This window comes from Mobula hypostoma, chromosome 19, assembly GCF_963921235.1.
Source record: "Mobula hypostoma chromosome 19, sMobHyp1.1, whole genome shotgun sequence".
In the NCBI taxonomy this organism is placed as follows: Eukaryota; Metazoa; Chordata; class Chondrichthyes; order Myliobatiformes; family Myliobatidae; genus Mobula; species Mobula hypostoma.
In genome coordinates this window covers 39288849-39302681 of record NC_086115.1, presented here as the reverse complement: position 1 = coordinate 39302681, position 13833 = coordinate 39288849, and the positions used below count along the sequence as shown (strand labels likewise).

General features: G+C 41.6%; 2 protein-coding genes across 7 annotated transcripts in view; one reads left to right on the top strand and one right to left on the bottom strand.

Moving 5' to 3' along the window:
* Positions 1 to 13833, bottom strand: part of dntt (deoxynucleotidyltransferase, terminal) — a 329435-nt gene that overhangs the window by 299518 nt on the left and 16084 nt on the right. The window lies entirely within an intron of this gene.
* Positions 1753 to 13833, top strand: part of blnk (B cell linker) — a 205634-nt gene continuing 193553 nt past the window's right edge. For 2 of the 6 annotated variants that reach the window (XM_063071745.1, XM_063071742.1), the window contains exons 1-2: positions 1820 to 1977; positions 2414 to 2476. In XM_063071745.1, coding sequence (XP_062927815.1) covers positions 2424 to 2476 — 53 coding nt within the window. In that variant the 5' untranslated portion in view covers positions 1820 to 1977; positions 2414 to 2423. Of the gene's footprint in view, positions 1978 to 2413; positions 2477 to 13833 lie in introns of those variants that run through there. The other 4 variants (XM_063071746.1, XM_063071744.1, XM_063071740.1 and 1 more) reach the window with 3 other exon arrangements.

Genomic DNA, 13833 nt, shown 5'->3' with positions numbered 1-13833 from the left:
TCCTTGAGCTGGTCCTCATCAGAGGAAGAGAGTGTTAGCAACTTTAAATTCCTAGGAGTTACAATTTCAGAGGACCTGTCCTGGGCCCAGCACGTAAAGGCAATTGCAAAGAAAGCATGGCAGTGCCTCTTCTTCCTTAGGCATCTGCAGAGTTTTGGCATGACATCTAAAACTTTGACAAACTTCTACAGATGCATAGCGGAGAGTACATTGACTGGCTGCATCACAGCCTACTATGGAAACATGAACACTCTTGAATGGAAAATCCTATAAAAAGTCGTGGATTTGGCCCAGTATATCATGAGCAAAGCCCTCCCAACCACGGAGCAGATGTACTTTAAATACTGTGATAGGAAAGCTCCATCCATCATCAGGGTTCCCCAAAACCCAGGTCATGATCTCTTCTTGCAACTGCCATCAGGCAGAAGGTACAAGATTCACACCACCAATTTCAAAGGCAGTTACTATCCCTCAACCATCAGGCTTTTGACAAAAGGAGATAACTTCACTCAACTTCACTTGCCCCATCATTGAAATGTTCCCACAGCCAATGGACTCACTTTCAAGGATACTTCATCTCATGTTCTCGTTATTTATTGCTATTTATTTATATTTTCATTTGCATAGTTTGTTGTCTTCTTCACTCTGGCTGAACACTTAGTTGGGCAGTGTTTCATTGATCCTGTCATAGTTACCGTATTATTCTATAGATTTATTGAGTATGCCGTTGTCTGCCGAATCAAAGATGGTGATGAATCAGCATACAGGTAGGAGGTAGAATATTTGGTTGCGTTTTATGCCTCATTCTTGACCTCTGAAGAACCCCTGGATCACGAAATCACCACGATCCAACAGTTCCAAATGAAGGTAAATCAGGCCAGCTCAGGAAAGCACCCTGGTCAACAAGGATGAGTGAACTAACGGCTCTGTTTCTGTGCTATGATTCTTTGACAGTAATATTATAAAATATTTTAGATTTTTTAAAAAATCCGGTCTAGGATCCTGCTCTAGAATCCTGAATGTCATACAGCTGACGAAATTTTCTCACGGCACTGATCTGCCGAATTAATCCTACCCACTCTGGCTGCATTTTACCTTACCCACACACACTGCATCGGATGTTGTTCTGATTCCAGACCATTTCCATTTCTCTCCCTACACACCACGTCACACAGCCCGCACCCCACCACCACCACCAGGCATAGACCTGTCCACCTCATGATCACCTCCTTCCCCTTCCCAGTGTGCTTTGCTCCACACCGACAGTTCAATGTGCCTGAATAAACATCTTTCAGTTTTGAGGCCCGCCTGTGAGGGGAAAATGCACCCGGCTCACCTAACAAATCTGGATTTTAAATTATACGTGTGTTTTTTCAAACAGTTATTAAAGGAGTCACTGAAGAATACATATAGGAACAAAATAAAATCACTTAAAAGTTTACTTTCTAAATAATTACGTCAATATTGATCACTGCAATACATAGCCAACAGTATTGTCAATTCCAGCTTCATTGCGAGGTACGTCCGACTTACATAATAAGAGAAAATGCACGCATTGCCAACATTTTTTTTTTGCTTTTATTTCAAATTTCCAGCTTCTGCATTTTTGTTTGCTTTCTCCGCTACTCGTGACTGTGACTGTTGTCGGTTAAATCTATTTTTACTGACATTCTAAGCGACGAAGTGTAACGTGCTAGACAATTTTTCGTCCTTCGTTTCCTACCAATAGCCTGGCAAAATATTTACCAATTACGCAATGATGACAAAACCATGGGGAAGAACCTTCACACACCCTTTAAACCGAAAACTTCCGCCCTATGCCAGGAAAAAAAAGGTTACTGGGATCAGTTGTCGCGCCGTTTAGGTCAGGCTGGACACTAAGGCGAGTTCTCTGTGGTACCAATGGCTACGAAGTTGCCGACTCGGGAAGAGTGTGAAAACTGGAGAAGTTGGGAACTTGCAGAGCTCCTACGACTGGTAAGACAGAAGTTTCTCCCAATTTAAAGAAACAAAACGAGTTCCAGATCGATGACCTTAAATGAGCGCTAAAACCACGGCGTAATTTTACACTGTGTGTCTGTACAATACTGCACCTGTTCGCCTGCAAAATCTTGAGATGGTTGTATTTAAGAAACTGGAGTAAAATTTAAGTATAGTCTTGGCATTCCAAAGAACCCAGGAAGTATTGTAAGGCTGCGCGGCTGTCCTGTAACAACTGATCAACTTAATAGAGATGAAGCAAAACGCTAGCTGACAATGTGCATTCCATGAAGTGGTAATTAAAGTGAATCTGTTAATTATGTAAATTTGTTTCCTCACAGTTTTGCCTTATGATTAAATGTGTTTTTATTTTGTAATATTTTAACTGGTTGGTTCTTGAAGTTAACTGTTTCCTAATTCTGTCTTTCCACAGAATAACTTGTATGATGCTGCCAAGGTTGTGGAAAAGCAGCGAATATCTGGTGCAGTATTTCTGGTAAGTGAATAGATGGCTCCTTGCTTTCTTTCATGAAGAAGTGGTATCTTACATCTTAGGAATATAGGATTCTGACATTGATGGGTGGAGTCTTAAACATTCATGTGTCCTATAGATTGAAAAGTATCCAATCTAATACAAAATCTCATAAATCACGATTTTATAATACAATAGAATGCAGCTGAGCAGATAAGAACTGTATCACCCTTCGGTATATAAACAACATCACACTTCCTAGTAAAAAGAGCCAACCAAAGGGTTAAGTATTTTTTAATGTTTTAGATTGGTTGTTTACCACGTGGCTTTCTCTAAATTGTGAACTGAAGAGAGGCATCCTTCCAACCTTTATGCAAGCGTGGGGTTGTTGGTCACTTATTGTAGAGTAGAAGCCAAAGTGCAGGAAAATGGAAGACGTTGCAGGATAGCTTTGCGGAAAATCCCTTCAACAGAACGTATATTTTCTTGTGTGTATACAGTCTTAGGCTCATGTAAAAAAAAATCAGTAAAGCGAAGGTACTTTCAAAAATAAAGAAATGAAAAGTTTATGAATATCAAAAAATTACTGTAAAGAGCAGTACACAGTAAACAAAAACTAAAACAAATCAATGTTTTGTGTCACTACCCTTTGCCTTTAAAACTGCATGAATTCTCTTAGGTACACTCTCATGCAGTTTTATAAGAAAATCAGCTAGTAGGTTGTTCCAAGCACCTTGGAGAACTTAGCACAGCTTTTTGACAGACTTTGGCCATCTCGCTTGTTTTTGTCTCCCGGGTAATCCCAGACAGCCTCGATAATGTTGAGATCAGGGCTCTGTGGAGTCCATGCTATCTGAAACCATATAAATTTAGGGTCCACGGACCCCTTGGTTAATGATAAGGGTCCATGATATGAAAAAGGTTGGGAACCCCTGATGTAAAAAATCTAGGAGGGCTAAGACTTTTGCACAGTACTGTATATATACACAGATTCAGTATTAATTTGCCCATTCCCAGTTGCCTTTGAGAAAGTATTGTTTAACTGCCTCCCTGAACCATGGTAGACTTTGAGATGTGGGTATACCCGCAATATTACTAGATCAAAGATTTTGACCCAGCAACAATGAAGGAACAAGCAATATTTTTAGCGTGTCAGGATGGTATGTGGTTTAGAGGGCAACCCTCATTTGGTATGCGGGCTGGAGGTGTAGTGGCATCAGAACCAGACTTCGAGGCGAATGGTCCTGAGTTCGAATCCGGCCGGTTCCTTGCATGCTTTCCATCTGTTCTGGGTTGGGGGCCAAGCCAGCAACTTGGCCTCGGGGGGGGGAAAAAACAATCAAAATGCTATGGAAATGGTAAAAATGCCTCCTGATGTGCCACAAGGGGTGAAAAGGAACAATAACTCAGTTGGTAGTGGCTTCATGCTTTTTCTGCCCTTGTCCTTCTAACTGGTGGTTGTTGTGAGTTGGAAGGTGTTGTCTAAAGGGTCTTGGTGTGCTGCTACGGTCCGTCCTGTAGCTGATACAAACTACTGCTACAGTGAAACTGGGGTCAAGTGGGTGAAATGAAGGTGATGGAGGAAATGGCAGAATAGAATAAAGTTCTTACCAAAAGCAGAGTGTGAGGAAGTAGAGTTGATTTCGCTGTGGGGTTCTTTCAGTTGGTTTGTCATTCACCAATCCATGAAACAAAGACAGAATGGTCTGAGAAGAGAAGGTAGGCCACATCAAGATGAAATCAGGGTATGTACTGAAATTAAGTAATAAAGTTTTTGAGTTATGTTTGAGTATAGGAAGAAGTTGTCATTGATAACAAAATGTGTGAGGTGGTCCAAGGAGGACTGAAATAAGGACTATTCCAGATATCCCACAGAGTGCCAGCTATAGCTGGAGTCAACATCAAGAACCACTTGAACTACAAGTAATGAAATATACCTGGAATTCAAAACACAAGGCTAGCCACACTAACAAGTTTCTCTTTTCCTCAGCAATTAGAGCTGTAAAAATAAATATTTTCATGGCTATTTCAACATCTATATCAGGACAATAAAACAAATTGCCCTCCCAGCTGCAAGAACAACACCATTTGGGCCATCATGCCTATGTCAGTTTTAGGGTAATTGTATAAATTGGGCCCAATTGCCTCTTGCTTTGTCAGGATAGCCCTGTTTATTTTCATTCCTCTAATTTTAGAATGCTGTTAATTCAATACATCAAGCTAACATCTGCCATTGAAATGAATCTTGACCATTTGTAGCAGATCCATAGAAACTAGAATAACTGATGAAATTGGAAGATATGGGGTTCATGAGGTGGTCAAACTATCCTCAAGAATAATAACTCTTGAGGATGCATTACTTCAGCAGAAAAAGTATGCAAGAACAAAAGGTGTATTGGTGATACAATGCAATTCCATTTCCTGTCTGCATTTAGCAAGTGCCAGTTAATGTCAAAGTTTACCAGTGGCGTCTATAAACACTTGTAATTTGGCCAGCATTTTTTGAACCATAAAAAGAAAATGCGGCCTTGGAGAAAAGTGTGGAAAGCAAATGCTTTATGAGGCCTAGCCTTGGATACCTACTTCTGGCAATGTTTCCAAAAACACAAGTATGACCCCATGATGCAAGTGCGATTAAATGGTGCGATTAAAAGTAGATCTCCAGAAAACACAGAGAGGTGCAAATTATGGAAGAATAAAAGGCAGAAATAATCGGAAACAGTGAGATATGACCATGCACCAATTTTTGAAGGTCTTGAAGCATTTTCAAAAAGGTGTTGATGAAATATATGGGATGCTAGGTTTCACAGTGTGCAAAAACCAGGACATTATGTTTGATCTTTGTTTAGAGTATTATATCCAACTCCAGTCATCACACTTTAGCAGAATGCAAAGGGCTAGAAAGGTGCAGTAAAGATTTACGGGAATAATTCCAGGAATGATGAATGTTGTTTTTGACATTGACTGAAGAATTTGGGATTGTTCTTCCTGGAGCTGAGGTGTTTTTTGCTAAATTTAATAAACATATACACAGTGAACAAAGATATAATATTAGGGAGAATTTGCACTCATTAGAATAATGCAGGACAATCAAAACCAGACAAACTGTTGAAGAATCCAGGAATGACATGAGGGAATTATTTTTGTGTGCTGGCAGTAATAATTTGGAATACACTTCCAGATAATGTGTTAGATGCCCATTTAGTTATGGCTTCCAAAGAGAATTGGATTAATATACGAAGGTAAATAATTTGCAAGTCAATGTGGAAATAGCAGGGGAACGGAACTGACTGTTCACTCTACAATACTCCAGCACAAAATTAATGGGCCTGATGTCCTTGTGTATTACAATGACCCTGTCATTCAATGTCCAAACTGCTTTGCTCAGTGATCTCAGAGAATCCCCTTACTTTTAATGGTTTTACTATTTCCTTTATATATATCTGTCCCTTATTGACCATAAATGAATCAATTGATGTTATGTTTTTTCTAATTTTTCTATTCATATCCTGCCAGTTGAGATATCAACTCAAGTTCAGGGGTATGCTGCCAATTCCTGCTTGCTTCCTTTTTGCAGGAATTAGCACACATTGCCCCTTATCTTCTGATGCAGCAGTGTAGCATTGGGAGTATGATAATGAAACTTCTTTCAGCGCAGAACTGATCTTCATGAACAAGCAAATATTTTCAGCCTTCTAAAGGCCAGTTATGTTTACACTAGACAAGATATCATGTATGTCATGCTTTGGGCTGCTTTTTTAAAATCATACTCTAAACGTACAAAGCAATAACGTAACATTATGTACTTGTTGCAATTGGTATGATTTCTGTTTAAGTATCATTACAGTGTTAACCCATTCACTAAGACATCTACCTAATGTGACAGCATGACTTTTCAGTCAGTTTCCAATACAAGTGTGAGTTTGTAAAAGCCTCTGTTCAAAAACAAATGGACACCAAGAGGTCATCAACATTAAGGTGTGAAATTAGTTGCTGAATGTCCACAGATTGTTAAATTGGTCATTTATAATTCTGCTCAAGTCAAAAGCCCATTTGAAATTTCTGTCCTTTGCCTACAGACCTTCCCTCCTTCATGATGCTATCCCAGATACTTAATATTTCAGAAGTCTTTTTTTCAGAAAACAAATTAGAAATGGTTAAACCACCTCTCTGGTAGAAATAGGCCAAATATATTTTAACCTTAATTTAGAGCAAAGATCAAGCCATCAGATAGTGATTCAATTCTACTCTTTTGTGGGTGAACCCTTGAGTTTTTCCTTTTCCGTTTTCCACTGTGTGCAGCCATTGAACTTTGCTTGGACTTGCACAATGACAAAAAGCTGGTTTATTTTGCAGCATTCTCAAAAATAACATAGTGGATCTTTTTTAAACTCCCGTGGTATTTCTCATAACAGCAAAAGCAGATAATGCTGTAACACGTAATGGACAATGTGGTCACTTCATGATACATTTCCTTTCAGGTGAACTTCTCATTACAAAAGCAACCTGAACAATAAGCAAACGACGATAGTTAGGACTAGTACAGGTTTATTTTTGCCACAAGTATGAGGTACAGTGAAAAGCAAGAAAAAATCTGCAGATGCTGGAAATCCTAGCAACACACACAAAATGCTGGAGGAACTTAGCAGGCCTGGCAGCATCTATGGAAAAAAGTACAGTCGATGTTAGGGGCTGAGACCCTTCAGCTGGACTGGAGGAACAAAGGATGAGGAATAGATTTAAAAGGTAGGGGTAGGAGAGAGAGAAAAAAAGCAGAAGGTGATAGGTGAAACCAGGAGGAGGAGAGGTAAAGTAGAGAGTTGGGAAGTTGGTGAAAGAGATGCAGGGCTGGAGAAGGGGGAATCTGATAGGAGAGGGCAGAAGCCTATGGAAGAAAGGAAAGGGAGGAGGAGCACCAGAGGGAGACAATGGGCAGGCAAGGCGAGAGAGGGAAAAGGGGATGGAGAATGGTGAGTGGAAGTGGACATTACTGGAAGTTCAGGAAATTGATATTCATGCCATGAGGTTGGAGGCTATTCAGACGGAGTATAAGGTGTTGTTCCTCCAACCTGAGAGTGGCCTCATCTCGACAGTAGGGGAGGCCATGGATTGACATACCGGAATAGGAATGGGAAGTGGTATTAAAATGGGTGGACACTGGGACATCCCGCTTTTTCTGGCAGACAGAGCATAGATGCTCAGCGATATATAAGAGGCCATACTGGGAGCACCGGACACAGTATATGACCCCAACAGGCTCATGGGTGAAGTATCATCTCACCTGGAAGGACTGTTTGGTGCCATGAAAGGACTCTCACAAAGGCATGGATATACCTTTTCCCACCCTCTTACTTGTAAAAATGCCATCCCATTCCCTCAATTCCTCTGTCTCCACCGCATCTGCTCTCAGGATGAGGCTTTTCATTCCAGAATGAAGGAGATGGCCTCCTTTTTCAAAGAAAAGAGCTTCCCTTCCTCCACCATCAACACTGTCCTCAGTTGCATCTCTTCCATTTCACGCACACCTGCTCTTACCCATCCTTCTGCCTCCTTACCAGGGATGGGGTTCCTCTTATCCTCACCTACCACCCCACCAGCCCCTGTATCCAGCACAAAAAATTCTCCAGAACTTCCGCCATCTTCAACGGGATACCACCACCAAGCACATCTTTCCCTGCCCACCCCCACCTTTCTGCTTTCCCCAGGGATCGCTCCCTACGCAACTCCCTTGTCCATTCGTCCCTCCCCACTGATCTCCCTCCTGGCACTTAGCCTTGCAAGCGGAACAAGTGCTGACCCTACACCTCCTCCCTCACTACCATTCAGGGCCCCAAACAATGCTTCCCTCAGGTTGGAGGAACAACAGCTTACTCTCAGGTTGGAGGAACAACACCTTACCTTCCACCTGGGTAGGCTTCAACCTCACGGCATGAACATTGATTTATTGAACTTCCAGTAATGCCCTTCCCCCTTTCACCATTCCCCATCCCCTTTTCCCTCGCTTGCCTTATCTCTTTGCCTACCCATCAATTCCCTCTGGTGCTCCTCCCTCCTTTTCTTTCTTCCGTGGCCTTCTGTCCTCTCCTATTAGATTCCCCCTTCTCCAGACCTGTATCTCTTTTACCAATCAACTTCCCAGCTCTTTACTTCATCCCTCCCCCTCCCGGTTTCACCTATCACCTTGGGTTTCTCTCTTCCCTCCCCCCACCTTTTAAATCTACTCCTCGTCTTTTTTTTCCAGTCCTATCAAAGGCTCTTGGCCCAAAACGTCAACTGTACTTTTCTCCATAGCATTCCTCCAGCATTTTTTGTGTGATGCAGTGAAAAACGTTTGTTTCTCATTTTTGCGTGCAACCAGACAGATCATGTTATACCTAATCATATGGAGATAGTAACAAGAAAAGAGAAAAATACAGAATATCTAACTGTGGAGAACATCCTAACCTGCTGCATCACTATCTGGTATGAGGAGGGGCACTGCACAGGATCGAAATAAGCTGCAGAGAGTTGTAAACTCAGTCAGCTCTATCATGGACACTAGCCTCCCCAGCATGCGGGACATCTTGAAGGAGTGATGCCTTAAAAAGGGAGCATCCATCTTTAAGGACCCCCAACACCTGGGACATGTCCTCTTCTCATCATTACCATCAGGGAGAAGGTACAGGAACCTGAAGACAAACACTCAACAATTCAGGAACATCTCCTTCTCCTCTATCATCAGATTTCTGAATGGACATTGAACCCATAAACACTAATTCACTACTATTTTTGCATGAGAGGTCTTTTAAAGAGCTTGATTCAAAGGACAGCCTGAAATAAAATAGAAAATAGAAAATGTTAGAAGTACTCAATTTGTCAGTCAACTTCTGTGGAGAGAGAAACACTTGTCAGTGCCCCTTCATCAGAACTAGGAAAAGTTAGAAATAAAACATCTTTAAAGTTGCAGAGAATGTGGACAGGGTAGAGAGAGCAAAAACTGGATAGCAAGAAAGGTGAACCAGTGCTGGCTGAAAGAGGGTGATAAAGGCTATTGAATAACAACAGATATATTTGAGAGAGAAGTAAATAGACAATGAATAAAATCTGAACTTGCTGAAAGAGAAGTAGAGGGGGGATGCTGCGCAAGTGAAGTAAAAGCTCAATCAGAAATTGTTGAATTCCATGTTGAGTTAATAATTACAGACATTTATAACAGGGAAATTCAACTGTCATACTGTTGGAAGTCAAAGTTTAGAGGCTGTGAATTTCCTGACTGAGATAAGTATTTCCCAGCATAATGCTATGTGCTACTTATTTGTCCAAGTTTGTGTGCTGCCAACGTCCAACTCGAGACCACCTGCTCAGTTTTGAGAGGGTGATGAATGGAGATGAACATTCAACAATTGCACTTCTGTTCAAGAATATTCATTGATGGCAGGGTTAAACATGCTCCAAGGTCTTGAAGATTTTCAGAAAGACAAGATTTCCAGTATGGTTAATGTTTGATAAACCATCTCCATGATGTATTATGGAAAAGAACATCAGTCAGTAGTAATGTGATGAAAATAGATGGTGGAAGAGATTGAGAAGTATTTAGCCATGGTGTTACCTGATCCAGAAGCAATTATTGAATTGAATTGACTTTAATACTTACATCCTTCATATAGATGAGGAATAAAAATCTTTACTTTACGTCTCTGCTCAAATGTGCAATGTGCAATTATAGCAATTTATAATAAATACTATGTAGAACAGAATAGTCAATATAACACAGAAATATAGTAGCATCAACATGAATTAAGCAGTCTTATGTACATCATCTGTGCTATTTAGCAGCCAGTTTATTTGTCACTTGCAATGTGGAAAATCCTAAAGTAAGGGATATCCACCCAGTGATATTTTTGAAAACCAGAGTAATGATCCTATCAAATCCATGCAGCTCATTTTCATAATGATATTAATCCCTATTAACTACTTGTAGAACATTAGAATGTGGAAAAAACAGGTGAATCTAACAATGCCACAGCCTGTCACACCCCTCTCTGTTGTTCCTGCAGTCCCTAAACTCCCTGAGATAAGTTTAGCTTTGCAACTGTTGAGCTATGCTTTTTGGATTTTTTTTTTAACAATTTACCTGAGTCACACAAATTATCTCCTTCTATATGCTGCAATTTATGTCACTTTATTGTACAAAAAGTGGTTCCATTCTAATGACCTTCTTGCTAAGTATTTCTTAATGCTAATTGTGCAGCAAGCACTGTGATGCACTTAGCAACTGTGCATGCATGTTCCTGATTTAATGCCTTTCTTTGTGTTTTTGATGTTTGATGAGCTTTGTAGACAATCCTCTCTTTATAGAGTAGCTTTGCAATTAGTCATCACTGTGCCCATTCACAGTGATCACGACCATGGGGAATATTTCCAGATGTTTGGAGGCGGTTGTGATGGAAAGGTCAAATGCCAGGATAGCGTGGTTGTATTGCATGAGGAGAGCTCCGACTACTTACCAGTTCTGCTCCAGGTAGTTCCCTCGTACAACAACTAAAGCCTGGAATCATGTCCAGAGTTGCAGAATAATTCTCGAAATTATCAGGCCATAAGACATAGAAGCAGAGTTAGGCCATTCGGCCCATCGAGACAACTGCGCCATTCAGTCATGACTGCTTTATTATTATCCTTCTCAACCCCATTATTCTGACTTTTCCACATAACCTTTAATGTCCTTACTAATCAAGAGCCTGTCAACTTCTGCTTTAAATATACACAGTGACTTGGCCTCCACAGCCATATGTAGCAGTGAATTCCACAGATTCACCGCAGTCTGGTGAAAGAAATTCCCCCCTTATCTCTGTTCTAAAGGGATGTCCTTCTACTCTGAAACTGTGCCCTCGTCCACAGGCTCTACATTAACCCCTTCATTCCCAGAACCATTCTTGCGAGCGTCCTCTGGCTGCCCCCCCCCCCCCCCCCCCAACGCCGGCACATCTGAGAAGGACAATCATTGTCAGCGAGTGTGTAAAGAGAGCTCGATTTCAATCAGGACGGCAATTGAGATTTTAAAGGCAGAGCTTCACGGCAGTTTTTCTGAGTTGTAGAGCGACCAGTCAGCAAGAGGGGTTCATTAGAAAGGGCCGATAGAAATAGCACAAGTGCAAGCAGAGTGGCTGTTCTTTTGAGTGTGCTGGTATTTAGAGTGGTTTTGGCTCATCAGGCTGGGCTGAGGTAAAGTATCTTGTAAGTTATTCTCTTTCTGTTCTTATTTGTGTATCCTTATCTGCCAGAGCATAGCAGTTTAGTGAGAATGGCTCCAGGGTTAGTGTTTTGTACTGTGTGTGGGAGGTGGGAAGTCTGGGAGACCTCCAGTCTCCCCTGATAAACACAGCTCCTGAGAGAATGTGTTAAGGAACTGGAACTGCAACTCAATGACCTTCAATTGGAATGGATAAATGAGGAGGTGATAGGCAGGAGCTACAAGAAGGTAGTCACCCCTAGATTGCAGGAGACAGGTAACTGGGTGGCTGTCAGGAGAAGGAGAGGAAATGCACAGTTAGTGCAGAGTACCCCTATTGAGGAGGATGAGCTATCAGGGGGAGCCACAGTGACCAGGTCTCTGGCACTGGGTCTGGTGCTGTGGCTCAGAAGAGCAGAGAGGTAAAGAGGACTTCAGCATTGATAGGAGATTCCCTAGACAGAGGAACAGAGTCGACGTTCTGTGGCTGCAATACAGACACCCGCATGGTATGTTGCCTCCCTGGTGCCAGGATCAGGGATGTTTTGGATCAGGTCCATGGCGAGGGTAAGCAGCCAGAAGCCTTAGTACGTATTGGTACCAATGTCATAGATAGACAAAATGAGGAGCTGAAGAAAGATTTTAAGGAGCCTGTGCCATGTGCCCGTGAGTGTAGGAATAGAATGATTAGGCAGGTGTATGCATGGCTGAGGAACTGGAGCAGGGGGCAGGGTTTCAGATTTATGGATCATTGGGATCGCTTCTGGGAAAGATATGGCCTTGTACAAAAAGGACAGGTTACACCCGAACAATAGGTGTCCAATATCCTTGTGGGCAAGTTGGCTAGAGTTGTTCAGAAGGGTTTAAATTAATTTGGCAGGAGGATGGGAACCAGAGTTATATTCTAGTCCTCTTGAAATTAATGCAAACGTTGTATTTGCCTTCCGTAACACCAACTCAACCAACAAGTTAAGCTTTAGGGAATCCTGCACAAGGACCCCCAAGTCACTTTGCACCTCTGATATTTTTGTACTGTATTTTCTCTTCATTTGTCTTTACTTTTATTCCTTCTGCCAATGTGCAAGACCATACACTTCCCTAAGCTATATTCCATCTACCACTTCTTTGCACATTCCCCTAATCTGTCTAAATCCTTCCGTAGACTCCCTGCTTAATCAACACTACCTACCTCTCCATCTGTCTTCGTATCATCCACAAACTAGGCCACAAAGCCATCAATTCTGTCATTCAAATCATTGAGATATTATGTGAAAAAAGCAGTCCCATCACCGACCCCTGTGGAACACCGCGAGTCATCGGCAGCAAATCAGAAAAGGCCCCCTTTATGCCCATTCTTTGCCTCCTGCCAGTTAGCCAATCTTCCACCTGTGCTGTATTTTTCCTGTAATACCATTGCTCTTAGCTTGTTTTTCAGCTTCATGTGCAGTATTTTGTCAAGATCCAAGTACCATATGCACTAATTCTCCTTTGTCTATCCTGCGCCATAATTTCCTCAAAGAATTCCAACAGATTTGTCTGAAGTGACTATAAAAGCAACGATATAATGCTGAAGTTTTATAAAGTGTTGGTCAGACCACATGTGGAGTATTGTGAGCAGTTTTTGATCCCTTATCTAAGAAAGGATGTGCTAGCGTTGGAGAGGTCCAGAGGAGGTTCACAAGAATGACCCTGGGAACGAAAGGGTTAACGCAGGAGCAGCATCTGATGACTCTGGACCCTTTACTTGCTGGTGTTTAAAAGAATAGAGGAGGAATCTCATTGAACTCTATTGAATTCTGGAAGGCCTAGATAGAGTGGACATGGAGAGGAATCCCTATAGTAGGGAAGTCTAGGACTAGAGGACACAGCCTCTGAAAAGAAGGATGTCTCTTTATAATGGAAATTTATTTAGTTGGAGGGCAGTGTATCTGTGGAATTTATTGCCACATGCTGCTGTGGAAGCCTAGTCATTGGGTATATTTAAAGTGGAGGTTTGCTTAGTAAAGGTGTCAGAAGTTATGAAGAGAAGGCAGGAGAGTGGGATTGGGAAGGATACTAATCTGTGCTACAAGATCATTTACTTTTTTTCTGTATACTGTGGGCATTCAAATACACTCAGTGGCCACTTCAATAGGTACACCTGGATAATGCAGATTGTGGCAATAACTCAATG